At 39.8% G+C, this 27,708-nt stretch overlaps 1 protein-coding gene across 1 annotated transcript in view; it reads left to right on the top strand.

Moving 5' to 3' along the window:
• The window catches only part of Fas1 (fasciclin 1), a 219,556-nt gene that overhangs the window by 59,021 nt on the left and 132,827 nt on the right, over positions 1-27,708 (top strand). Inside the window, exon 4 of the mRNA XM_068226527.1 lies at positions 20,032-20,347. Coding sequence (XP_068082628.1) covers positions 20,032-20,347 — 316 coding nt within the window. The remainder of the gene's footprint in view (positions 1-20,031; positions 20,348-27,708) is intronic.

Here is a 27,708-nt window from a genome sequence, read left to right on the forward strand (position 1 = left end):
GCGCCGTAAAGTAACTCATCGTTCTATTTTTAAAACAGGGCTTTAATGACGTCACTTATACATCTCATCAATAGGTCGACGTTTCTACAATAACGTAGCCGCACAAATTCGATTGTCGTATTCCCGTACATTGGATAGTTACTGCTTTATGTAAAGAAAACACGAATAATAATATCCTCAAAACAGATATTCTGTTCTTGGTAGAAATTGATACGCATTTCTCTTTTTTTTCTTTCTTTTTTACAATTGGCTTTACGACGCACCGACGTAGATAGGTCTCATTGCGACGATGGGATTAGAAAGGGCTAGGAGTGAAGAAAGAAGCAGCTGTGGCCTTCTTTAGGGTACACGGAAAACCATCTTCAGGGCTGCCGACAGTGGGGTTCGAACCCACTATCTCCCGAATGCAAGTTCACAACCTTGCGGCTCTAACCGCACGGCCTACTCGCTCGGTAATCCGCATTTTTATATTAAGTAAATGATTAATTATTGTTCCTCGGGTGAGCTTGCATTCGGCAGCCCTGAAGATGGTTTTCCGAGGTTTCCCATTTTCATACCAGGCAGATCTTGGACTGTACCTTAATTAAAGCCACAGCCGCTTCCTTCCCACTCATAGCCCTTTGCTGATCCATCGTCGCCATTAAGACCTGTCTGTGTCGGTGCGACGGAAAGCCAATTACTGTTCCTCCGAAAATTAGCTTCCTATTTGAAGATAGTGTACATGATGTATCCGTGATGATGATACAAACTTTCAAGGATGATGGAGGACGGCAAATAGATCAATTTTACATAAGGAACCGTAGTCCGGGAACGTTCCAGACAAAAGTTGTTAATAATCCAAGTTGTTTAACGTCCGTTCTTAACAGACGCCGGGGTGTCGGAATTTCGTCCTGCAGTAGTTCTTTAACGTGCCGGTAACCAACGACATGGGATTGTCACCTTAAAACGTCCTTAAAAGCCACCAACCTCAGTCGAGTTTGAACCCGTTAACTTGGGACTAGTGGACCAACTCCGTACCCACTACACCACTGCGGCCGGCAGTCAGAAGTTAAAACAAAGATCGGTCTGATACCTCCAACTGTACACCACGATAACTAAAAAATAGACGGTAGGTGTCACGAGACGGATGCGCAGTAGACTGGCGTGGTCATGATGTCACTGGACTCTTCCTGCCATTACGCTAACCATTGTTTTGCGCGTTAATGTCAGTCTATACTCTTTGGTGTCAGTGTTTTCATTCTAAGCAGTGCAGTTATGTGCATTACTGTTCGTCTGCGATCTGCACATTTTGTTTCTTTCGAGGTTTGCGAATGTCTTAAAAGTCGTGAACTAATGCGTACTGTTCGTGAGGGAAGTGAATTTCAGTGTATATGTCTTGTTTATCCTGTTAAAATGCCGTCCTGCGGTTGCAGGCTGTACAAACCATCCCAAAAACGCAATGATACGTAAGTTGTACTTTTTTAGTTCCCAAAATACCCAACTCCGCACAAACAATGGGTAGATTTTTGTAAAAGGAAACATGCCTTTAAAGCCTAAAATCGCTCATATATGCTCTGAACATTTTCTGCCCTCTGATTTTGAAAGACATTTACAATCTTTGCTACTAGGCACTTGTTAAAAGAACACTTCCTTCCCAAAACATTCCCACACTTCGTGAATCAACAGAAAATTTAGAGAAATGCACGTGCATAGGGCACTTATTTTAAATTCTTTCAAGTAACTGGGATCTGTAAATACTAAAATTTCCAGTACATTGGAACACTTAAAAATATATTTCAACATATTAGCAAAAGGTTTTCAAAGTAGGTCTCCAATATTTACAAAAACACACAAATAAAATAATAAAACGAATGGTTTTATGCAATATCTTAGTGGTTTTCGTGTGAAAATATTATATTACAACGTAAACGTATTTGTGATAAGGAAGATAAGCGGGGCGCTTGGCAGACTGGAGTCCACTGACGTCACATTTTCCTGGCCGGCTGCGCGTGATACCTACCGTGTCTCATATACAAGGCGAGAATTCTCGCTGCCTGCGACGTTGTTCAAACGACACAGGGATATTCGAACGGGTAGGACAGAACTTTGTGCGACAATGCTATGCATTGCCGCGGGGGAGGGGCTGGAGGGGCGCCATTTCGAACATTTGTTGTAAATGAAGCAGCTTGTGAAACTTGTGCAGGTAAACGGACTTAAATGAGTAGAATTTTGCTTCACTTTTTACTCGATCGTTTCTGGAAATGGTTCCTTATTTCAAATTGATCCATTTACGGTCCTTCATCATTCCTGAAAGTTTGTAACATCACCACGCATGCACCCTGTATATCACCCGAACTAAGTACATTGCTTTACAAAACTGCTTATGCTTTCCTGTTTGTATTGTGATACGTTTTCACTAGCATTAGAAATTAAATAAAGAAAAAACTATTCCAGACTTAATGAGTTTGTAATTTGGTGAAAGAAATCAATATAATTGCAAAATACTCTAAGCTCAGCCAGACTTCCATTTCAGGTCTATTTCACCGCGTATAAAAATGCCTAGGTAAATGATAGAGATGTTAATATTCTCTTATCATACGGTTTAGACATTGTTTACCTTCATCTGGGAATGTAGGACGACGGTTTGTTTCCATAGTTCCTGCGTTTACGCGGGAGAGCCCGTGCAGAAAAGAGTTTCCAGTTTGTTGATATTTGTTTTTCCGTTCATTAAAGCCCGCATGTGACCTGTGCATGGGGGTACCAAATGTGTTCGGGCAGCAGTTTTTATGTTCAGCGGTGACAACCATCGTGTACTACGTTCGAGATACTGTATGTGGGGATTAGCAATTCCGTATACTTAGTGAGCAGTGTATTCGTCGTATTTTTATTACAGCTGAAGTGTTTAATTCTATGTATTTCTGAAGTCATGTAAATTTGGTCCCTTAAAAGCAAATATGACAGATGAAATGAAGACTGATCGTTGCTGCCAACTTGAATAGCCTAGTTACTTATGAATAGAGCTCGGAGGTTGAAGACCTATAAATTGCCTAAAATACCTGTAAAAATACCAAACAATATCCATAAAAAGACCTAAAACTGGCAAAATGGACGTGAAAATGCTATTAAAATTCATTCATAGTTTTAATTACATATTTAATGAAGGAACATAATGTTTAAAAATGCAAAATTCTGGTGGTATACAGTGCAAATATATATGAGTGAAAAACTTCTTCTCTCAGACATTATATATTTTTACGGCCGGTTTCATCAACGTAGGTTAAACTTTAACCCCGAGTTATAGAGTTTTAACTCTGAATTTGACTATTCATTCTGTTTCATCAAGGAGGGTTAATTTTAACTCTAGGTTAAAGCGGGAGTTAAGTTAACCCCTCCTTTCACCTGGATTAAACTGTTAACTCGAGGTTAAAAGCAAAATGGCCGCCGTAAATCATGCGTTTGATGCACAGTTGTTTTATTTACATAGATTTGTTAAATGGTTGTTCCTAACTGAAATAGGCCTATGATAAGAAGGGACGACTTTCTGAGGAACAATTTCAAAAACTCTCGTCATTAAAGTCGTCGATGAAATTCGCGAGAGGTTAGAATACACAACTGACCGAAACAGGCCTCTCTCTCTCTCTCTCCTATATTGCAGATATTGATTGCATTAAGGTTTTCTACCACAGGGTCGTTTCATACAATGGTCGGAGATAACAAGGGTTAGTTTTCTGTCAATTCATTATAATCAGTGATTCTAAACTCCAAATTCGTGATATAGTTGCGACGTAAAGCCACTAGCAAAAAAAAAGTGCAAGATGTCTTTGTTATATGGCTGACAGCGCAAAATGCAACCTAACAGTTAGAAAATAACTGTAAACTACTAGCTTTAATAGTAATGTGGGGAAAATTATAAGGGTATCCGTTAAGGACTAAGGTGGTGGTGGTGGTACATCTGAGCAACCATCCTCTACTAACATTAACCAGAGGGAAAAAGTGGAAGATAACCAACACTTCGAAAAATGAAGATACCGGCAAAAGAAATGGAAGGGTTATAAAGGGTGTGGAAATGACTCCCTAGGCCTCGTAAACCTAATACCGTCTGGGTCGGATAGGAAAGATGAAGGTGAGGAGCCTGACACTATAGTAAGGGGAAGAAATGCCAGATTCAGCTCAGGGAACCGTTGAAGCCAACCCATGTTCGCAAGTTGAGAGATCCTGACGCCTCTTAGTTAACTCAATCAGGTCATAGAGCTAGTTACAAGTAGAGAATTGCGGAAGCGCCTAGTTAATTCATAGAGGCTTACAAACTAAATGATGAAAGACATGACAGTGTACAGAGATGTATCCTCCCTACCTCCCTCCTTCCCTCCCTCCCTCTCTCTCTCCCTCTCTCCCTCCCTTCCTTTTATGTTTATCAATATCTCGATAGAAATGTCCTTCAATGGTTCCAAAAAATACGAACTATCAGGGGCGGTGCAGGGTATTGTTGCAGTGCTGCACAACTTCCAATTTTTTACATTTCATTTGTCATCTTTTCTTCTAATTTTTTAGTTTAATAAACCTAACATTTAATCTAAAAGTGTTAAAAATCCACCATCCTTTGTCGTTCGATGTACTAATGCTTCGAAATTGACCAATAAACACTGTCGGCTTCGAACCAAACTCACGGGGTTTGCTTTCTTACGGCAACTCCCAAGCGGACAGCGCGGCACAATGTAGTTTCAACAGGTAGCACGCTTGCAAGTATCGGTGCTTGGGTGTTGCACGACACCAGCGAGCCCCCTATCGAGGAACAATTCTAAATGTCCCCATTAGATTGTACCATTCTGCGGATATGACTTCATTCCTGCTTTCTCCCCTCTCGCAACGGTAATAGATTCCACGTTACTAGGGCATCCCATACCGGACCACCTGCAATATTACCAACATTTTGTATCAATGAAAAATAGGAGGGCAAATTTTCAATTCAAGTAAGGTAAACATAAATGTAGTTAATAGTGTATAATTAACCTCTTATTCCTGTGTTTTAATTGGTGGATATATTTCAGTTGTAATGGGAATGTAGCTCATTATTTAACGGCAATAGCGTTTATTATTATTTATGTAAGCTTCTCATATAAAAATGTGACATTGAAAATTTTGGTGCAACACCAAGCTTCAGGTACCACCAGCCGCCACTGATAAGTACCCAGTTGAACTCGGTAACTGAAGTAACGAACGATCCCTAGTGAACTGTAGGAGGTGGTAAGTAGCCAGCCCATGACGTTGACCAAGTTACGTTCGTTCAAATATCTGCCGTGTATGATCGTGTCAACAAGGAAGTTCATTTACTCGGTCGCCTGACAATTCGAAACTGTGGAACGAAGCGCACGAATGAACACACAGAATAATAATGCGATAGCTTCCCCAGGCTGGAGCGTCCCCAACCTCACAGATGAAGTCGTCTTGTTGAATACTTTAATTAGCCCCCCTTGAAGATACGCTCCAGTGAAGTCGGGGTGAGAATGTATCGCCTCGAGCCACAATCACAAAAATTAGCTCGTTTCGTATCTCCAATGGGCTTGCGGGCAAATGAGGGGGAATCGGGAGCCGGTTCAAGTGCTGTTTACACAGACTGCTCCCCGGGGATTGCTCCTATCGTTCTGAGAGCCGTGAAACAAAAAATATATGGAAATTGAAGGTATGTTGCATATCTGTTGTAAAAATAGCAGCACGTTTATCGGAAAAAATATACAGGTTTGTCAGAAACAACCTGAACGGAGTATACGAGCTTTATAGCGTTGGTCATACGGATAGGTAATTTGAAAATATTACGTCGATACATCGCACCGTTGTCATTTTATCAGCTGCTGAATTTAGCCAATCAGATCGCTTCTCGGGCGAGTTCAAATGGTCGATGCTAAATCTGCACAGGCATGCCGAGAAATGAGCATCAAACACTAACACACCGTAAGGTTCAGTCAATGTCACCGTAGCGTGCTTGCTATGGGCAGAGCCTATCAGCATTGTTCAGTTCCCTCCCCTGGAGAAGTTTATTTCTTCTATTGGCGCTCTCAAGTCTGTCAGAAGCCACGTGCAGATTTAGGAACACCGCCTCGCAAAGCCCATCTGAAGTCGCCCGCGAAGGCTAACTTTAATTACAAAGGTGAGAGATATGTAATTATTTTTTTCCAATTATTTATCAGTATGACCAACCGTCTAATGCTCATATATCTAGTTCACGTTATTTCCGACCACTCTGTATATATCCAAGATGTTCGGTGTGTCGCAAAATGATGTATCTACTACTTGAATGCTTATATTTCATCTAGAATGGCAATTTTCAAATCATCAAAAAGGAGAACACCACGGAAATCTGTTCTCTGCGTTAACTTATTTTCCGAAACAAATATTCCAGTTTATCGCTGTTTCAGAACGATATTAAAACATTCTGATTTGAAAGCTACATCGGGAACATAATTTAATAACTGCATTGAAAGACAAACTGCACTCGTAATTTTTTTGTACTTTGTCCCTTCCTTGTCACCTCCATGAGTTTTTCTGTTTTTCCTCACGAAATATTTCTTTATGAACTCGCTCTTCTCCGAAAAGTTGATAAATGTTTGAAGTTCTGCCTGCAAAATGTCCACCCGTAGCTGAATTGTTTCGATTTTCCATTACAATAATGCGTAAAATATACTACTGAAATCTAATTGTAATTGATTAATAGGCACAAATAATTACAATAGGATTGTTATTATATCAGAACTTAAGGTTTCAATAAACTTATATTATTTCCTCTGTTTCTGGCTACCAAGCTCGATAGCTGCAGTCGCTTAAGTGCGGCCAGTATCCAGTAGTCGGGAGATAGTGGGTTCGAGCCCCACTGTCGGCAGCCCTGAAGATGGTATTCCGTAGTTTCCCATTTTCACACCAGGAAAATGGCGGGCTGTACCTTAATTAAGACCACGGCCGCTTCCTTCCACGTCCTAGGCCTTTCCTATCCCATCGTCGCATAAGACATATCTGTGTCGGTGCAACGGAAAGCAAATAGATGTTTCTGGCAGCGGTGGTGGTGGTGGTGGTTATTGTTATAAGAGGAAGTACAACTAAGCAACCATCCTCTATTAACACTAATCAGAGAGGAAAGAATGGAAGGGATCCAACACTTCGAAAAATGAAGGTATCGGCCTAAGAAAGACGAGGGTCACGAACGGCGTGACAATTAAAAATTCCCCACCCCTCGGAATTTAACGACGTAGGGGTCGGAAAAGAATGAGAGTTGGCCAAAGAAGGTCGGATAGGATGCATGAAAGTGAGGAGGTTGCCACAATTAAGTAGAAACAATGCCAGGACTCGGCTAAGGGCCCCGTGGTCACCAACCCACGCTGCCAGGTTGAGAGACCTTTGGGCCCCTTTTAATCGCCTCCTGTGACAGGCAGGGGATACCGTAGGTGTTATTCTGTCACCCCCTCTAACAGACGGTTCTGTTTCTAGTGATCCGAAACCAGGGAAAAAGAGAACTCTGTTCTATTCATTGGCAATATCTAGCTCCTTGGCTGAATGGTCAGCGTACTGCCTTCTGTTCAGAGGGCCCCGGGTTCGATTCCCGGCCGGGTCGGTGATTTTAACCTTAAATTGTTTATTCCCTAGGCTCGTTAACTGGGCGTTCCTAACTCTCCTCCACTGCAATAACACGCAGTTTCTTTTACACGCCAGATGCTGCCCACCCTCGTCGGAGGGTCCACCTTACAAGGGCTGCACCAGGCTAGTAATAGTAAGAGAAAATTGTTATTATTATTATTATTATTATTATTATTATTATTATTATTATTATTATTATTATTATTATTATTATTATTATTATTATTACATCGTTGTGCCCAACAGAGGTGCACGCTTGAAATTATTTAGCTGATGGTTTTGCTTTCTTCTCTTCCCAAAATCTCTTCATCCTCTCACTGAAATTCTTCTTACGTTCTTCTGCCAAGGTTTTATTAGTTCTAACTTTTGACTCCACGAAGCAATGGTCACTAATCAGTGTTCTGAAAGCAAATCGGTTTTTCACAGTTTCACGTTTGATGTTGATTTCCTGAAGATCTCATTCTATTTCACTGAGCCAGTTTGTTACGGAATTTTGGTGAATCAGCAGAGGTGAAAGAAGGTGCGGGCTGGAATGGGTCTAACTACAAGTTCGAAAAATGAATTAAAATTTCAACAAAGGTTATATTTTCAAAACTTAACAGTGGTGACATAGAATCTGAAAACTTAACAAGTCAACAACAAGCCAAAAACAGGTGCAAAGAAATTACAAGAGTTAGGGGATAATTACAAGATCTGGGCTTCGAGTCCCACAATGACAATCCTTGAGCTATTAGCCCAACTTTACCAAGGTACAGAATTAAACAAAGGGGCAGAAAACCCCATCATGCCAAAGAGCACTTGCTCCTAACTACAACGTTAAGCCTCCTAGAGGCGCACAGGAATCAAATTTAGGAAAGAGCAGACCTTACACTCAACTGCCCTTAAGGCAAACTTATAAATCAACAGGGGCAACTTGTACCCAATCTACTGGGCCTTAGTGTGCAAAACTAGGTTAATTTAAATGGCCCAAAACAAAAGGATGGAGGTGATTACTTGCACTCCTACACTAAAGTTTTGTTTTAAAAACCTATGTGGCGCTAGGCCGATAATATATGAGCTAATCCCAAGCTAGGGAGGTGACCCGTATGAAAAAACGTAAACACATTGAGGAAGAAAAAAAACGGTTACGAAAACGTGGTCACCTTAATTTCAGAATGAAGGGGAGCTCGAGAGGGTAAGACACTCTCTATCCCCGCTTTACAGTAAAAGATATTTGTAGTTTCTACATAGACTGAAAGGAATTTACATTTTAAAGAGATGGGTTACATATTAAAGGTTTCGAACCCTCCCCGAGAGTTAAACTGCTGAGCTAGCAAGAAATGAAGATCTTAAAAGGCCATTACCTTGTTGAAGAGCTGCTGCTTGAAGAAAGAGGCGCTTCCCGCCCCCTGCTACATATCCACACACTGAGTTAGATGTTATACTAGTGACCCCGAGACAAGAAAATCAGCAGTTTTTATACCCTCGTGGAAAATTCGAGACCTTTCAAGAATGAATAGACACACCCCCTCAACTTTATTGGATAGCTTTGAGCTACATATCCATATCGAAGAAGACATACACTGTTGGTCAAAAATTAATTAAATAAATTCGGGATTGGCTGAGTTCAAAACTGGCGGACAGGAAGATTAATATTGCCAACCCAAAAAAATGAAAGAACAAAATGTAGTAAGGACAAAACTTAAGAATACAAAATTTCTTCAAGAAAGTTCATTCCTTCGCACCAGAGTGCGTAATCATAGTTTTTAGTAGAGACATCTGGTAGAGAACATCCACACTTCTTGGTCAATTACAAACAAAAGCACATCAAAATTCACACAGAGCCATCTTCGCAGAAACTGTTGAGTTAATACAGTTTTTTAAAGTTCAGATTTTCTCCAGTAGAGGAGTTTCAACTGGCCCAATATTTGAACTAGCGGCGTGGAGGTGTACCGCTCGGTACACAGTTGTTCTTGACTTTCAGTGTGAGGGCAAGATTTAGAATTCTTTTGGTCAGTCTATCATTCTAGAAATGTGACCATTGAATTTCAACCTCCTTTTCCTGATAGTGTCTGAGATGTTCAGTATCCAATACATTTCATGAGATTTCCTTTTCACCCACACTCCCTCTCTGCAGACTGGGCCGAAAATTTTCCGTACATTTTTCTTTCTTGCTTTTCCATATCTTTTATGAGTGACTTACCGCCAATGATTAAGGTTTCCGATGCGTATAATGCTTCAGGTTTTATTACTGTATTATAATGTCTTAGTTTAGTTTTCCGAAATAATGAGTTTTTGTTGTGTGTGTTCCAAGTGATTCGATATGCTTTCTGTGGTTCTAAATCTGGATTTGGTGTGGGTTTTTCAAAGGTGAGTTGTTCTCCAGGTGATTCACAGTTTAAAAGTTGCTGAAAATGGTTTGTTAACAGTTTCCAATTTTCCTTTGTTATTTATTTCTAGAGTTCCATCCGGACGTTTGAAACAAAGGCTAGGTGCCTGGTAATTTGATATTTCTTCACTGACATTTATTATTATTATTATTATTATTATTATTATTATTATTATTATTATTATTACTTCCAACAAACATGAATTATTATTAATAACCATAAAAATAATTTCAAATGTGGTGGAATTGCAAATGTTTTAAATTATTCTATGAAATGTTCTTGTAAACGCCAGTCTATTCTGATTAACGTTTACGTTTCATATTGAAGTCGGTCTACTCAAAGTATTTGACAACTCTGAACTCCTCTTTGTGCTCGCTGTCGTTCGATTTCATGTTCGTTTATGAATGGTTTTGTTTTTAATGAAGTGTCCTCTGTAGCGGCAAAATAAGTAGAAGTTAAATTCCAAGTCCCATTGTACGGTTGAAGAGAAAGGAAAAGTTTAATATTTAACAGATAATTAGAACTCGAACGTCAGCTAAAGAGTTGTGTTGCAGGAGGAGGAAACAGGAAGTCTGGCAATGTGTCTCTTCTTATAGATTGTTTTAATATCCGGTGAATAATGAGTCACTGAAGTCACCGCCTCTGCGAGCATTGCGAAGCTTTTCTAACCCTTTGCCTGAATTTATGAATAGTGTCTTTATACTATATTTATCTCTGGGTAAGCATATCCCTTGTTCTTTCTTTCACGAATATATCATTCTCTGATATACCACGTAAGTCATTGAATTAAAGAGACATTTTACACGGTGTTCACAATAGTTTGGGAAGTCATCGATGTTTATTTATTTATTTAGCGTTTGGCAGTACATTTATCACAAATAATTGTAAAATTAGATAGAGTATATTACATATTCATATTATTTACAATTTTACTTTAAAGTTGATAAAGGCTATCACAGTTGGACCTGCAACTGCACTCTGGGAGGGAACTAGTCCCCACTTGTGAAGAAGACACCGCCCTCTCAATCCTCCCATACTGCCTGCTCTGTGCAAGGCTTTTTGCGAATACGCTGCAACAAAAATTCTCCGCTAGATGGCAGGCATAGATGCACCAAGTTCATAGCGCCTTATTATGAAGACAGCCTACAAAACACTATGCAGTATAGTCATAATATGACATATTATGTTCACTGAAGTTTGTAAGTTACATCAGTAATATTACCTGTATGAAGTCGTAGTTGACCTCTTCATGTCACAATTTGAAGATTTTCCTGGACCTTACCGGGCGGCTAACATTTTGTGTTCTTGCCAACGCAATATCAATTATAATAAAGGTCTTACGAACTTGATCAGGATAATATCACTAATAGTTTGCTGATGTCCGACTCGTTGGCTGAATGGTTAGCGGGTCGGGGATTTTAACCTTAATTGGTTAATTCCAATGGCCCGGGGGCTGGGTGTTTGTGCTGTCCCCAACATCCCTGCAAGTCACACACCACACGTAACACTATCCTCCACCACAATAACACGCAGTTACCTACACACGGCAGATGCCGCCCACCCTCATCGGAGGGTCTGCCTTACAAGGGCTGCACTCGGCTAGAAATAGCCACTTGAAATTATATATATGTTTGCTGATATTCGTTGATCTCACACTGTACCAGAACATATTCTGAAAGGGAAGAAGTAGCAATTCTTCGTATTACGTTCGTAAGTTTGAAGAACTTCCGACAGTGGGGCACAGCAGCTACAACAAACTCCTGCAGATGCTTCATCAAAGCAACAAAACAAGGTTTTGAGTATCAAAGTCCTCCTCTACCCTGATGCACAATCAGTTCCATTTAGTGGTGTCGAAGCTCTAGGCAGTGAGATGTTGCTGACGCAAATGTCACACTCCATCCTCTCTTCAACAGCATGAACCAAGTACCCGCAAATTATGGCTTGATTTTTTGTTTCTAGACTGATTGGGACATTATCATTTGGATATTTGAGATTATCCAAAATGTCTAAACATGAAGACGTTTGTTTTGTGATCGTTCGTCACAATTATTATCACAGGGAATCCACTATCCTCCACGGCTTGAATCACCTTCTGAAATAAGGTGTAAAAGTGTAAAGGCTACAGATGCGAGAGCAATCTGAGAATATCCTTTATTAGGACATTACCTGGATATAGCCGACAGTCACTTTTCTCTTAATTCCCTTCTAGACGGCATTCATGGAATACCAGGTATTTCTGGCTGCGAACCAACCACCTTGCCGAGATTTGCAAAGTGGTACAAAACAGTTGAGTATGTCGGGGGGAAATCTGTAGTTTTATAACTTGCACAAACGGAAGAAAACAAGTGCACTTTAAAATAACTTTTAAAATGTCTATAAGTACAACATGATTAATTCATATCACTCTTCTATACAAAATATCACTTCTACAAACGGAAGTGAACAGGCAAGTTTACTCACTGTACAAAATAACTCAGCTTTTCACACACATGCATGCATCATTAACCACCACCACCACTGCGTCTATTAGTGCAATCTTACGGCGACTTTAAGAAATATTGGTATTCGCGCCTTCCTGTGTTAAAATAGTGGCATATGAGCAGGCAATATGAGAGGATCGAGACGGCGGTGGGAGAAGATCTGCACAACTACCATGGTTTGTCCTAATGCTGTTTAGGGTTGACATAGTTTTCCGGGGCAGATGGAAACCACTTGATTTTGTTGTGGTATTTATAATGCCTTGGCAGTGTCCTGGAACCCTTTCCACCAATTCTTTCTTCTAAGTTTGCAGGAGGTTGAAATTAATACCCACCAGATGTCTCTCTGCCCTGATGGGTGGGTTCCGCGATCGTAATCTTCTGTCTTCAGCAGCAATCCTTATGTATTGATAGCTGGTCATTGGCCTTTATCTTCTTATACTTATATGTTTACGTCTGAATAATCGGGACGTGGATTGTATACCCCAAAATACACAGATTATTTTAACAACCCTATGAACATACGTCCTACGGTCGATCGATTACGAGTTATGCATTTTTATGTTAACAGCTAGAATGGAAGGGATATTTTTCTATCCATTTTGGAGTCAGGAATTCTGTCTAAAGGTTTCGCATCATTTAATTTACCATCTAATCATTATTACGAATTCGATTATGTCTGTTCTTTCTTCATTGCCAAACTCATGTAGGATTCTCTCAATGATAACATCATGTACAATCATCATCATCATCATCATCATGTCACCACTGATCAACACAGGTGGCAGATTCTCTATCAGATATTTACCTATTATTTCATTAAATAATTTCAAAGAAGTTAGAAATCTATCGAGCATATCTCTTGGTAAATGATTTCAGTCTCTTACTCCTCGGCCTATAAAGGAATATTCCCCCCGATTTGTCTTCTTGAATTCCAGCTTTATCTTCCTATTATGATGTTTCCTACTTTAAACGCTCCGCTCAAGCTTATTCGTCTACTGTCATTCCACGCCATCTCTCAACTGACAGCTCGGAACATACCACTTAATCGAATTTCTCGTCTCCTTACTCCGAAGTCTTCCAGCCCAAATTTTGCAATATTTTCGTAACATTGTTCCTTTGTCGGAAATCACCCAGAACAAATCGTACTGTTTTCTTCCCTTTGAATCATTTCCGGTTCTCGTATCAAGTAGTCATGGTGTGGGTCCCATACACTGGAACCATACTCTAATTGGGGTCTTACCAGAGACTTAACGACAGGAAGCATGGCCAACAAATGGCAAATAAGTTAATATGGGAAGGACAGCTGATTCATAAAGCGATGCAACCAACTAGAGGGAAGAACATTCTGGATGTGGTGCTGGTAAAACCAGATGAGTGCTACGGAGAAACCGAAGTAATAGATGGTATTAATGATCACGTAGCTGTTTTCGTCGCAGTTAAAATTAATTGATATAAAGGAAGTTCTTAAAAATAGGACTATTAGGCAGTACTATATGGCTGATAAAGCAGGCATGAGGGAGTTCTTAAAAAGTTACTGTGATGGGTGGAAAACGGTGAATAAAGATGTGAACAGACACTGGGATGGGTTTAAAGCAGTTGTTGAGTAAATTGAAAACAGTTTTTTACCTTTAAAAGTGGTAAGGAATGGTAAAGGCCCACTTTATTATAACAGAGAAATAAAGAGAATAAGGAGGAGGAGCAGATTAGAAAGAACTATTTAGGAATGGCTGTGAATGTAAGGAGAAATTGAAGAAACTTACTAGGAAATTGAATCTAGCAAATGGGCCTTTGACCTTCGATGTTAGGCCCCTTAAAATAACAAACATCATCATCAAATCTAGCAAAGAAATCAGCTAAGGATAACATGATGGAAAGTATATTTGGCAGTCATACAAATTTCAATATAAAATGGAAGGATATGTGTAGGTACTTTAAGGCATAAATAGGTTCCAAAAAGGACGTTCGAGGAATCATTAATGAACAAGGGGAGTGTGTATGTGAGGATCTTCAAAAGGCAAAAGTATTCAGTCAGCAGTATTTAACGTTTGTTGGTTACAAGGATAATGTTCAGATAGAGGAGGTAACTAATGCTAAAGAAGTATTGAAATTTACATATGGTAACAATGACATTTACAATAAGATACAAAAGTTGAAAACTAGAAAAGCGGCTGGAATTGATAATATTTCTGGGGATATACTAAAGACAATGGGTTTGAAGATTGTACCATATCTGAAGTAATTATTTGATTATTGTTTGCATTAAGGAGCTATACCAAATGAATGGAGAGTTGCTATAGTAGCCCCTGTGCGCAAAGGAAAGGGTGATAGACACAAAAGCTCAAAATTACACGCCAGTCAGTTTGACATGCATTGCGTGTAAGCTTCGGGAAACCATTCGTTCTGATTATATTAGACATGATGACGAAATAAATAACTGGTTCGATAGAAGGCAGTTCGGTTTTAGTAAAGGTTATCCCACTGAAGCTCAATTTGTAGGATTTCAGCAAGATATAGCAGATATCTTGGAATCAGGAGATCAAATAGACTGTATCGCGATTGACCTGTCTAAGGCATTTGGTAGGGTGGATCATGGAAGACTGCTGGCAAAAATGAGTGTAATAGGACTAGCCAAAAGAGTGACTGAATGGGTTTGTACAGTATATTTCTAGAAAATAGATCTCAGAGAATTAGAGTAGGCGAAACTTTATCCGACGTTCTAATAATTAAGAAGGGAATTCCTCAAGGCAGTATTATTTAACCTTTATGTTCTCTTATACTGTATATATAAATGATATGAGTAAAGAAGTGGAATCGGAGATAACGCTTTTTGCGGGTGATGTTATTCTGTATAGAGTATCAAATAAGTTACAAGATTGTAGGTAACTGCAAAATTACCTCTATAATGTTGTGAGATGGACAGCAGGCAATGGTATGATGATAAATGGGGTTAAAATTCAGGTTGTGATTTTCACAAATAAGGAAAGTCCACTCAGTTTTAATTACTGCGTTGATGGGGTGAAAATTCCTTGTGGGGATCACTGTAAGTACCTAGCTTCATTGGGGTAATCATATAAATGGGATTGTAAATAAAGGTTACAGATCTCTGCACATGGTTATGAGGGTGTTTAGGGGGTGTAGTAAGTATGTAAAGGAGAGGGCATATAAGTCTCTGGTAAGACCCCAACTAGAGTATGGTTCCAGTGTATGAGATCCACACCGGGATTATTTTATTCAAGAACTTAAAAAAAAACTTTTAAAACTTTAAAAAATGTTGGAAAGTTTGGATTGGGAAGACTTGTTAGGAAGGAGATTAGCTGTTGGACAAGAGGTATGTTCCGAGCTGTCAGTGGAGATATGGCGTGGAATGACATTAGTAGACGATTAAGTTTGAGTGGTGTCTTTAAAAGTAGAAAAGATCACAATATGAAGATAAAGTTGGAATTCAAGAAGACAAATTGAGGCAAATATTCGATTATAGGTAGGTGACCAGCCAGAAGGGCTGTACAGAGTAATAAATAAGTTACAAGATTGTGAGCAACTGCAACGTGACCTCGATAATGTTGTGAGATGGACAGCAGACAATTGTATGTTGATAAATGGGGTTAGAAGTCAGGTTGTGAGTTGCACAAATAGGAAAAGTCCTCTCAGTTTTAATTACTGCGTTGATGGGGTGAAAGTTCCTTTCGGAGATCGTTTTATCTAGGTGTTAATATGAGGAAAGATCTTCATTGGGGTAATCACATAAATGGGATTGAAAAAAAAAAGGTGTACTGATCTCTGCACATGGTTATGAGGGTGTTTAGGGGTTGTAGTAAAGATGTAAAGGAAAATGCATATAAATCTCTGGTAAGACCCCAACTAGAGTATGGTTCCAGTGTATGGAACCCTCACCAGGATTATTTGATTCAAGAACTGGAAAAAATCCAAAGAAAAGCAGCTCTATTTGTTCTGGGTGATTTCCGACAAAAGAGTTTCGTTACAAAAATGTTGCAAAGTTTGGGCTGGGAAGAACTGAGAGAAGGAAGACGAGCTGCTCGACTAAGTGGTATGTTCCGAACTGTCAGTGGAGAGGTGGCATGGAATGACATCAGTAGACGAATAAGTTTGAGTGGTATCTTTAAAAGTAGGAAAGATCACAATATGATGATAAATTTAGAATTTAAGAGGACAAATTGAGGCAAATATTCGTTTATAGGAAGGGAAGTTAGGGATTGGAATAACTTACCAAGGGAGATGTTCAATAAATTTCCAGTTTCTTTGCAGTCATTTAAGAAAAGGCTAGGAAACATCAGATAGGGAATCTGCCACCTGGGCGACTGCCCTAAATGCAGATCAGTAGTGATTGAATACACTCAGCTGTACAGTTCATACGTCAGTCGATAATTTCCAACAGATAATCTCGACAGGATCTTTTTTAATTTAGTTAATGAATCACCGTCCCTGACACTGGCTGGTAAGGAATTGCAAAGTCTGGACTCGTGTTAGTAATGGAAAGGAGGGGAGAGAGTGAAAAATTTAGAGGAAATGTACTGACGCGAGTTTAGTTATTTAACTTCGAGAAGGCACTGTAATCACACGCATTGTCCAATTTAGACGTAACAAACAGCTTTCATTTGCTAAATAAATAATTTACTCGGACCATCGCCTTCTGCTATGTACTGCGCGCCTCTCTGCTCTCCACGCTTCCTGTGCTTTCAAAAGAACACGTGATGGTTTTTACCGCATTTCTCTCAGAAGCGATCTCTCTGCGTGTATAGAATCCAGGGAACCTATTTCCTTAATTCTGAGACCGTGGTTTTAAGTTAGCTGGGGTTTCATACTGTAGCAGCACGTATTTCGTGTAGTTTGGTGTGAAATACTGTAGTGCTAGTTATCTTCTGAATGGTCACGGGAACTAGGGCAAAACACTGGAAAGAAGGGGAAGAGAATCTCGATTATGACTCAGCTGTTTACGATTACTATGCGTAGGTTAGTCAGCTGGCAGATGGTGCCAGTAAGTCTATTCGAGTGCAGAAAACCTATAATTGTTTAGAAGCCAGCAAGGGAAAAAACCGTTTGAGACTGAAATTGTGGCGCGTCGATCAGAAAATGAAGAAAGTGGAAGATGATTTGGAAATAGAGAAAGTGAAAACAGATGAGTTCAGCAATCAGTATCATATTCACTTAAAAACAATAATGAAAACCAATGAGCTCAATCCTGAAGACTCGAAGACCTCATTTATACAGGACCAAATTTTAAATTACACAAGCTGTCACTACGTTCGTCAGAAAACCACATAAAACTGTGCGTTATCTGGCAATTTATTTCTCCGAAGAGTTGAACTTACGCACGAAATCATTTTTCCTATTTGCCTTCTAGAAGCACATTGAGTCATTACCTGGAAGACACATCGTACCAAACAGTAGTGACATATCTCGTCAAAGAAAGACTTTTCATAGAAAATGTATGAATCGGGCCGAAAAAGTGTGCTCCCTCAATATTGATGAAGTAGCAATAAAGCAGCAATTGTTATATGACAAGAAGTTGGACACGTGTTTTGGCCTTGAGGATACATCAACACATCCCGAGGCTAGTCGAAATGTAGACAGTTTTAGGGGTGTGTCCATTTAAATATTCGACCAATATTTTAATAAGCTTCCTTACATGTGGCATATCAAGCTCGTAGAAATTTCATGTTGCCTATTTCGTTTCGAAGAGGCTGTCCGGTGTTGAAGTTTACAATCTGACACTGTCAGTCGAACCGGTTGAAACTATTGGTTTTGTAATTTTCAGATTGGTTACATACAACCACAAGACGAAAGTGAAAATGATGAGATGACTCTCCAAAGGAAAAGTATTGAAGTATAAGATTCCTCACTCTACCAATCAAGACTGATCCTATCCGTTGACCATCGTCACATTCCTAAAAACGTCAGGATGTCACTTTTAGTAAAGACCATGCATGATGAGGTAGAAATGAGTGTCTGCCACCGATCCGACCGACCGGCATCCTGAGATGTGAGTAGTGGAGAATTTGTACACTAGTTCAATGTTCGCGCTCTCAGCCGGAGTGTTAAGGCGTGCTCGGACCAACAGTCTGATTAAATAAGAAGTTTCAGTACGCGTGTCGTGAGCGTGTAGGTATAAGTGTGGTTACATGGCCTCTTCATTTAATTCGAAACTGAAACATGCTCAGTCTGATAGAGCAGATCAAGAAACCAGAAGAAGGTCCGCTATGAGTGGGGCTGAACGGACAAGAAAGTGCAGGGAAAGACAGAACACCGAACACACGGAGGCCGATCTACTGATCATATCCGTCGATTGTATGTCCAAATTGTGTGATTAATGGAGATGACATCATGGCAAATCCGAAAGTAAACGTGCATTTTGAGAAGCTAGCTGTTGTTTGAAGGTACCACGTGCAGAAACCCGCGGCCTTGATGGCGATACATCCTCCTACAGTTTCTCTATATTCAAAACTAATTTTTACCAATAGGTAATGATACCCATCATGCTAATGCTAAAATAATAATTATTATTGCTATGGCTGTAATTGCAAATACTGTACTGTGCAATGTTTCGCTTTTATTTTCTCTGCTCACAGCACGTTGCTCTTCAAGTTCAAATAGTGGGAGAACGACAGAAAAAAAGAACTCTTTTCGCTTTGCGAAAATCAAATGTGACTCTCGGCCATAGCCACCCAGTTGCTCATTTCAGATGACCATCATCCATAAAATCTAGCCTGCGCGGTTGCTAGATAATATTGTCTGGCCATGCCTTACATCACAGTCCACACGGTTGCTGAGGTACACTTCCGTCACACATTTTGTGACGCTAAGTTTCGTAACGCAAATTGTCAGATGACCACGAGGCATAAGACATATTTATGCCATAATGCTATAATAGTATTCTGTGCTTCATTCTACTACGTAGCTTGACTCTATTGAGCCTCCATTATTCGATGCAATATGCCGTTACATTTAGAGTTTTTTTTTTTTTGCTAGGGGTTTTACGTCGCACTGACACAGATAGGTCTTATGGCGACGATGGGATAGGAAAGGCCTAGGAGTTGTAAGGAAGCGGCCGTGGCCTTAATTAAGGTACAGCCCCAACATTTTCCTGGTGTGAAAATGGGAAACCACGGAAAACCATTTTCAGGGCTGCCGATAGTGGGATTCGAACCTACTATCTCCCGGATGCAAGCTCACAGTCGCGCGCCTCTACGCGCACGGCCAACTCGCCCGGTAGATAAAATATTATACCAATATAAGAACATCCTACAAATGTACTGTAGTGCATCATTTTTGCATAATTCTACATTAAGAGTATGTGGTTGATGATCTGTTTAAGCTGTTTCCTTGTTTTAATTTTGATCGACCCGTTCTCCGTTAAAATGTTGACCTGGCATAATTATGTTGTTTGGTCATTTTTGAAATGAGTGCTGAATGTAAATCTCGGATAGAAGCATTTTACTCTTATGTAAATAGTCAGTTATCGCCATCGATAGCAGTGTTACTGTATTGTTTGAAAGAATTCTTCCTTGACCTCATTTTGGTGTAATATTTGTGTTTAACCCAAAACATTCCTATTTCCATTGCAGCAAACTTGGCGCAGACCTTGCACCAGCTGGGTAGTCAGGTGCTGTCCGAGCTTGAAGGAAATCCTCCACTCTGGGTGACGCGCCGCAGAGGTCCACAGGGAGAAGAGATCTATATAAACAATGCTCGCATCATTCCTGGCCGATCGGATTACGTCACAACCAATGTGGCCAATAAACAGCAAGTACTGCATGTCATTGATCGCGTTCTGGAACCCGTCATGACTTCATCTTCCTCTCGTATTCAGCTGTATAATCCCGATGCTCTGCAGTTCCTCAACCACTCTGAGAACTTGGACCTCGGCATGCATCGTGTACGGTAAGTTTTTTATCCATGTATGACTGCATCTTTTTTATGAACCAGTTATGAAGAACAGATGGCTGTTTCTTTACCGATCTTGTTCTTTATTCTCGCGGGATACCATAAGACGTGCCGCTTGTAAAAAGCTATATCATCGCATTCCCTCAACAACCCAGGGCGAACAACTAGTGGAGCATGATATGTGAGCACAAGACCTTGAACTGAGTGTAATATAATTTCCTTTTACTTACTTCAAGCCTCTCTCTTTCATAATTTCCATCTGTCATGTCCACTTCTCATCTGATTCTGATTTTCCCTCCCCCTTTGCCTTTCTCTACCCAGATTGGAACTCTTGTATCGCCATTTATGATGCTGATGACCTACATTTTAACCTACTACCAGGACGAATAAAAATGAATAGTGTGACGACTCCCTCTGAATCACATGATATAACAGCACCGTCGTCTTAATCCTGTATACCAAAGAGAGCTATATACTGCCTGCTCTATGCTATGCGGTTAACATGCTTCTCAGCGTGAGCTCTTAGTGTCACGAACCTCCGCTTCGGGCGCCAGCTAACGCACCCAACTTATCTCCGTACCTACCAAAGCGTGATGTGAGTATATACTCACCTACGTTATTGTGTTCTATACTGAGAGTCAACTCAAGACCTTAGCGATCCCTTTGATGTTAGTCAGACTTCTGGTCGGTGGAAAGGCTTCCGCAGCGCCAAATAGTTCCCTAGGTTTGTTACTTGTTCCTGAAGTCAGGAGCTTTCTTCAGTTTGGTTAGATATTCTGGTGAACTGACTTGATGAATTAAAATTTTTGCCCTGTATAAATATGGGAAATATATCACAGGTTGTATGTTATTCGGGTTCGTTACCAACTCTTAAATTTCTTACGTAGATGGCTATGAATAGTTATTGTTTTCCGTGGTGTATGAAACAAAATAATAATTATTTAATATGATATTGATATCTTATTGCACTGTGTACTTAGTAAGTTTGTTCGAGTTCATTCCACTGCTGATAAGTTCGCATAATATGTGTGACGTTGAAGATGGATCAAAGAAAACTGTTGGCAATACTGGCTGCAACAGCGTGTTCAGTTCAGTATTCATAATGGCTGCCAGATGTGAGCAAGACGTGTGTGATGCTGTGACGCTTGAGTCCCCTGTAAAATACTTTACAGCTAACAAAAGTGGAAAAAAATAAAGTAGAAAATCTAAACCAAATTGTTTTAAACGTTTACAGTAGCCTACGAGATTAGAATCCACTGTGGACTGTGGAAGACGTGAAAAAGTCCGCGCAGTTGATCGGCGTTTCTGTGTACAGTGTTTACGCCGCTCGCTTGGAATTTAAACTCCACGGAAAATCCAAGTCTCCAGCGAAAGATCGATGTGTCAGCTCAGCACTCGCCGTAAATAAAACAGGGAGGGCCTTAAGACGGTATGGGAATAGGATCCTTGGCGTATTCGATGATGATGATGATAATAATAATAATAATAATAATAATAATAATAATAATAATAATAATAATAATAATAATGTGTACTTACTTTATATTCGTAACCGCCCTCTACCTGCAGAAATGTTGTCATGAGAGGATCATGAGTTCGTTTTTACCTTCCGAATGACGAGACTACAATATTTATAACATTCCTAGAAGCAGTGTATTTTGCAATCCCACTCACGGGTGGGTTTTTCAGCTTTTTTAACTGAGAAACTGCCACTGACAGTCGTTGCACGAGAGCGGAATCGTATACTTACGTTGTAAGTCTCCATGTGCCTCACACAAATTGCATTATGAAATAAAAATAAACCTTGCTTCTCTTGCCTCGGTATTCGTCAGTAATCTGCAGGGTTTTACATGGTCAATAAAGGAATGAAAAGGTATGGCACGTAATCAAAGTAGAGCTATGTGAAAGGAAGTGATTTCGTTTGATGCTTCACTATTTCAGAATGAAGTACTGTACTTGTCAGATGGACGCACGGCGTTAATGATAAGCTGGTTGTGGCGGAGATGGAGAACCATGACGAGACGGGAAGGTGGAACAGGGGACGTGCTCACATGCGGAAGGATACTTTTCCTAAGCTCTTGACTTGAATTTCAGTATAGTACGTTTGCATCGAGCATTTATGTGTGTGTCCCTGGTTGTAAAATGATTAATGGTTGTGTTCATCTCTGTATATCAAAGCAGTAAATCCAAATTCTTCAGGTGAGAGGATTGCTGTTATCCCCCCAAGTAAAGAAATTTGGGAAAATTGGCTTAACGCTATATCAAGGCAAGGATCAACCAAGGGTAATCAATGGATTTCATCCGATTATTCTCGTGTTTGTAGCCTGAATTTTAGAGATGGAGATAAAAGATAAAACTTATAGAAAAATATATTGAAGCCAGAGAGCGTGTCTAGTCGCTCTTCGAATTATCCCCATTACCTTCAAACCAGAAAAATAACTCCACGAAAGATCAGACAGCGACAAGATATTTCTTCTGAAGAAATCTGTGATGAAACAAGCTCTTCAACTGCAGGAAATACATTGGATGACGAGTACGAAATTCATTTGAACAACAATGTATCAATCCAAGTCAATATTCCAACGAGGAAGAATGACAGCAGTGATCAGAAAATCAGACATTAGAGGTTCCGCTAAAGAATTCTGAGACTGCGATAACAGTTGATGACTAACCACAATGAAGTTAAAAGACTACAGAAACAATTCGAAGACAACCCAGAAATTGATCGTCTGAATAAAGTAAAGGAAGCAGCCAAATATAAAGGAAAACGACCGTTTTTAAATAATCAAATCCATAATTTTCGCAAGACAAAATACGGGCAGTCAGAACAAATCACGCGTACTATGCGGCGTATCCCAAACGGTTACGAATATGGCAGGACTCGTGGTCTAGTGTCAGCTCCGTCACAAAGTACTCTGGACAAGTACGGTAGTCTAAATGAAAAATCTTGATAGTGTTTGTGGAGATTTCCCAATTAGTAAAGGTAAGACTTAGAGCTGAATGTACAGAAAACTCTCAGATCAACAGAAAGGAGTGTAACAGTGATCTCCGATTAAATGGCTAATTAGGTACGGCTCCTCTACGACCGAACCAGTGACAAGTTCATTAGCGTGGTCTATGTTGAAGGTGTATGCGGCACAGATATAGTCAAATTTCCTGCTCTAGCGAATAAACTGTTGTGTTTTCTTGTAATCCGACTTTCAAAGAAGTTCTGTAGTCCTGCTGCCTACTTCCTCGTTAAAGGCGTAGAAGTCTCCGATCTATCCCTTTTAGTTCAGAAATGATTACTGTAACTCCTTTCGGCAAAACAACAGTACGGTATCATTGTAAACAGGATTTGATACGGAAAATGAAGCTGATTTCTTGCAAACTCCATATAACCGAGCTCAATAGCTGCAGTCACTTAAGTGCAGCCAGTATCCAGTAATCGGCAGATAGTGGGTTCGAACCCCACTGTCGGCAGTCCTGAAGATGGTTTTCTGTGGTTTCTCATTTTCACACCAGGAAAATACTGGGACTGTACCTTAATTAAGGCCATGGTCGCTTCCTGCTCACTCTTAGCCCTTTCCTATCCCATCGTCGCCATGAGACCTATCTGTGTTGGTGTGACGTAAAACAAATTGTAAATAAATTTTAAAAACTCCATATCCTTGAACTCAATTGTGTTTCCTTGTTCAGCCTGTCGGAACTTCGTCTTTCATATTTTGACAACATTTATGGGATTAATTTTTCTCATTTTATACTGTAACCCACAACTGAATGCTCGAAGCTATACTTGTCAGTGCAGATACAAAATGCCACCATGTATTGGCACTAGCAGGCAACTGCTGAATTTTGCATGGAGAAGTTTCAGAAAAGTCATCTTTGTGATGAATAATCTATATTTTAAGGGTGTTTTCATGTTGTAGGAGTGTTAAAGGTCAAAGTTGGCCCATGAGAGTAGGATTGTTGTACATACAATATTAATCAAATGGAAGCTGTTGGCTGTACACTACTTATCCATGAGCAACACAGCCAGTTGGTACACGCTATAGATTGTTTCATGTACTTATTACTTGTCTTGTTAGACGACCTGGTAAGGTACCTCCCTGGTTAATACAGAGACCTGAAATTATCCTGGATCTGCACATCGGCCCAAATGTGAACATAGACCCGTCCATCTATCGGAAGTTCTTCCTGTTAACCAGTATCAAGGTTCAGTAGTTATTTACATGGATGGTTCGAGGGCAGAAGCAAAAGTATGCTGTGCGTTAGTTGTTGATAATAAGTGGTTTCTTTTCCCTCTACCGGAAGCCTGTAGTGTGTACACAGCAGAGCTCTATGCTATCCTTAAAGCTCTGCGGTAGGCTACGCGCTGTCCAATGAACGTGTTGCACTTTGTGCTGTATACTGACTCCTTGAGCTTGTTACAGTCTTTTGATACATGTTTCACGTGGCACCCTCTGGTGCAGCAAATCCAGAACCTGCTGGCCGGGGGCTAGAGTGCTAACACCAGAATCACATTTCTGTGGCTCCCAAACCACACGGGTGTAATGGGAAACAAGGTAGCTGATAGGGCTGCCAAGGAGGGGGTCACATTGCCCCGATTGTCTTACAAGGTTCCAGCCAGTGATATTCATTCTCACCTGAGACGTTTGGTTATGTCCCATTGGGAGATGGAATGGCAGGCCACCCCTCTTCCAAATAAGTTGAGAGTGATAAAAGGAGCTGCGAAGGTATGGAAGACTTCCGTCCGAGTTTCTCAGAGAGAAGCAGTGATATTATGTCGTCTTCAGATCGCCTATGATATAGCAACACACTCCTACTTACTGAAGAGAGAAGCACCTCCTCGGTGTATACATGCAGTGGTCATCTGACTGTAGTACACATCCTTATCGAGTGCACAGACCTGGCCAATCTAAAACTTCCAGTACCATCTCCCTCATTCTACAGATAACGAGCAGTCAGTAGACCTTGTAATCCATTTTATGAGGGAAGTGGCCTGTTTTATCAGGTTTAAAAGTGAATTTTCTGTTTGTTTTTAATTTTTATTTTATTGTTAACCATTTTTATTCTGTTGACTCTGTTTTAGTTTGTCTTTGTGTATTTTAATGCGCTTTATAAACTTTTAATTTGAATGATATATATAAGTCCGCCTCTGTGGTGTAGTGGTTAGCGTGATTAGCTGCCACCCCCGGAGGCCAGGGTTCGATTCCCGGCTCTGCCACGAAATTTGAAAAGTGGTACGAGGGCTGGAACGGGGTCCACTCAGCCTCGGGAGGTCAACTGAGTAGAGGTGGGTTCGATTCCCACCTCAGCCATCCTGGAAGTGGTTTTCCGTGGTTTCCCACTTCTCCTCCAGGCGAATGCCGGGATGGTACCTAACTTAAGGCCACGGCAGTTTCCTTCCCTCTTCCTTGCCTATCCCTTCCAATCTTCCCATCCCTCCACAAGGCCCCTGTTCAGCATAGCAAGTGAGGCCGCCTGGGCGAGGTACTGGTCATTCTCCCCAGTTGTATCCCCCGACCAAGAGTCTGAAGCTCCAGGACACTGCCCTTGAGGCGGTAGAGGTGGGATCCCTCGCTAAGTCCGAGGGAAAAACCGAACCTGGAGGGTAAGCAGATGATGATGATGATGATATATATAAATTCACTTCAAAGACAATGCCTTATTCTATTTTTATCTTTTATATCATTTTATAAGAACATAAGTCATTGCAAAATTAGTTCCACTGATTATTTTATTCATAATACTTTCATCATTTGTTTTAAATTCTAGTCAGTGGATACATTTAAAATTGTTGTTGTTATTATTATTATTATTATTATTATTATTATTATTATTATTATTATTATTATTATTACATTTCAGTCAGCTCGTACCATTAGGGGCCAATGACCCAATTTCTTTGCAATCATTTAAGAAAAGGCTGGGAAAACAACAGATAGGGAATCTGCCACCTTGGCGACTGCCCTAAATGCAGATCAGTAGTGATTGATTGATTGATTGATTGATTGATTGATTGATTGATTGATTGATTGATTGATTGATTGATTGATTGATTGATTGATTGATTGATTGATTGATTGATTGATTGATTGATTGATTGATTGATTGATTGATTGATTGATTGATTGATTGATTGATTGATTGATTGATTGATTGATTGATTGATTGATTGATTGATTGATTGATTGATTGATTGATTGATTGATTGATTGATTGATTGATTGATTGATTGATTGATTGATTGATTGATTGATTGATTGATTGATTGATTGATTGATTGATTGATTGATTGATTGATTGATTGATTGATTGATTGATTGATTGATTGATTGATTGATTGATTGATTGATTGATTGATTGATTGATTGATTGATTGATTGATTGATTGATTGATTGATTGATTGATTGATTGATTGATTGATTGATTGATTGATTGATTGATTGATTGATTGATTGATTGATTGATTGATTGATTGATTGATTGATTGATTGATTGATTGATTGATTGATTGATTGATTGATTGATTGATTGATTGATTGATTGATTGATTGATTGATTGATTGATTGATTGATTGATTGATTGATTGATTGATTGATTGATTGATTGATTGATTGATTGATTGATTGATTGATCTGAGGACCTAGATGTTAAGCCCATTTAAACAACAACCATCATCGTTTAAAGATAAAAATTTCATTGTTCCGTATTGAAATTATTGATGTTAAAAATTAAATATTTGAAAAGGAGGTTCAACCTATTCAATACTTAAAAGAAAGAAATGCAGTAATCACATTCCTATTTAAATGGGACCGGTTTCGACCTTAGTCAAGGTCATCATCAGCCGTAAAAACATGTACAATGTTTATGAATATTGGAGGTCAGTTTCACACTCTGATAGGCACAAAGACACGACACCACATTCTGTCATGCACAAAGTCACAACACTATCAACTAATATACGAAGATCAAAAATAACTTCAAGTCGCAGACGAATAGATTTGTAGTAGAAAGCCGCCAGCTCCTGGTGATCAGCGCGGCACATTCAAGGTCATGCGCTGCGGTCGGACGCCAAAGTAGAGTGGAGAATGTTTTGAAGGTCCAGAATTTGTCACAGTTGCGGGAAGTTAAGTACGTATATAAAAATATACGACGCAAATCAGAGTAATTGAATGAGTACTTGTACTCCTGCTAAGTTCTTGGAAAACAGTTGACTTGAAAAAACAATTGTAGAGAGAAGAAAAAAAATGTAGTAAAAAGCGCAATATCGGAAAACAAATGAAAACTTATATGCACAGTGCGCTACTTTTTTTAAATGAAAATTTTAGGTTATGATTGAAGTAGTCGAAGTTGGCGCAAGACAAGAGTAAA

Source organism: Anabrus simplex, chromosome 1 (assembly GCF_040414725.1).
Source record: "Anabrus simplex isolate iqAnaSimp1 chromosome 1, ASM4041472v1, whole genome shotgun sequence".
Lineage (NCBI taxonomy): Eukaryota > Metazoa > Arthropoda > Insecta > Orthoptera > Tettigoniidae > Anabrus > Anabrus simplex.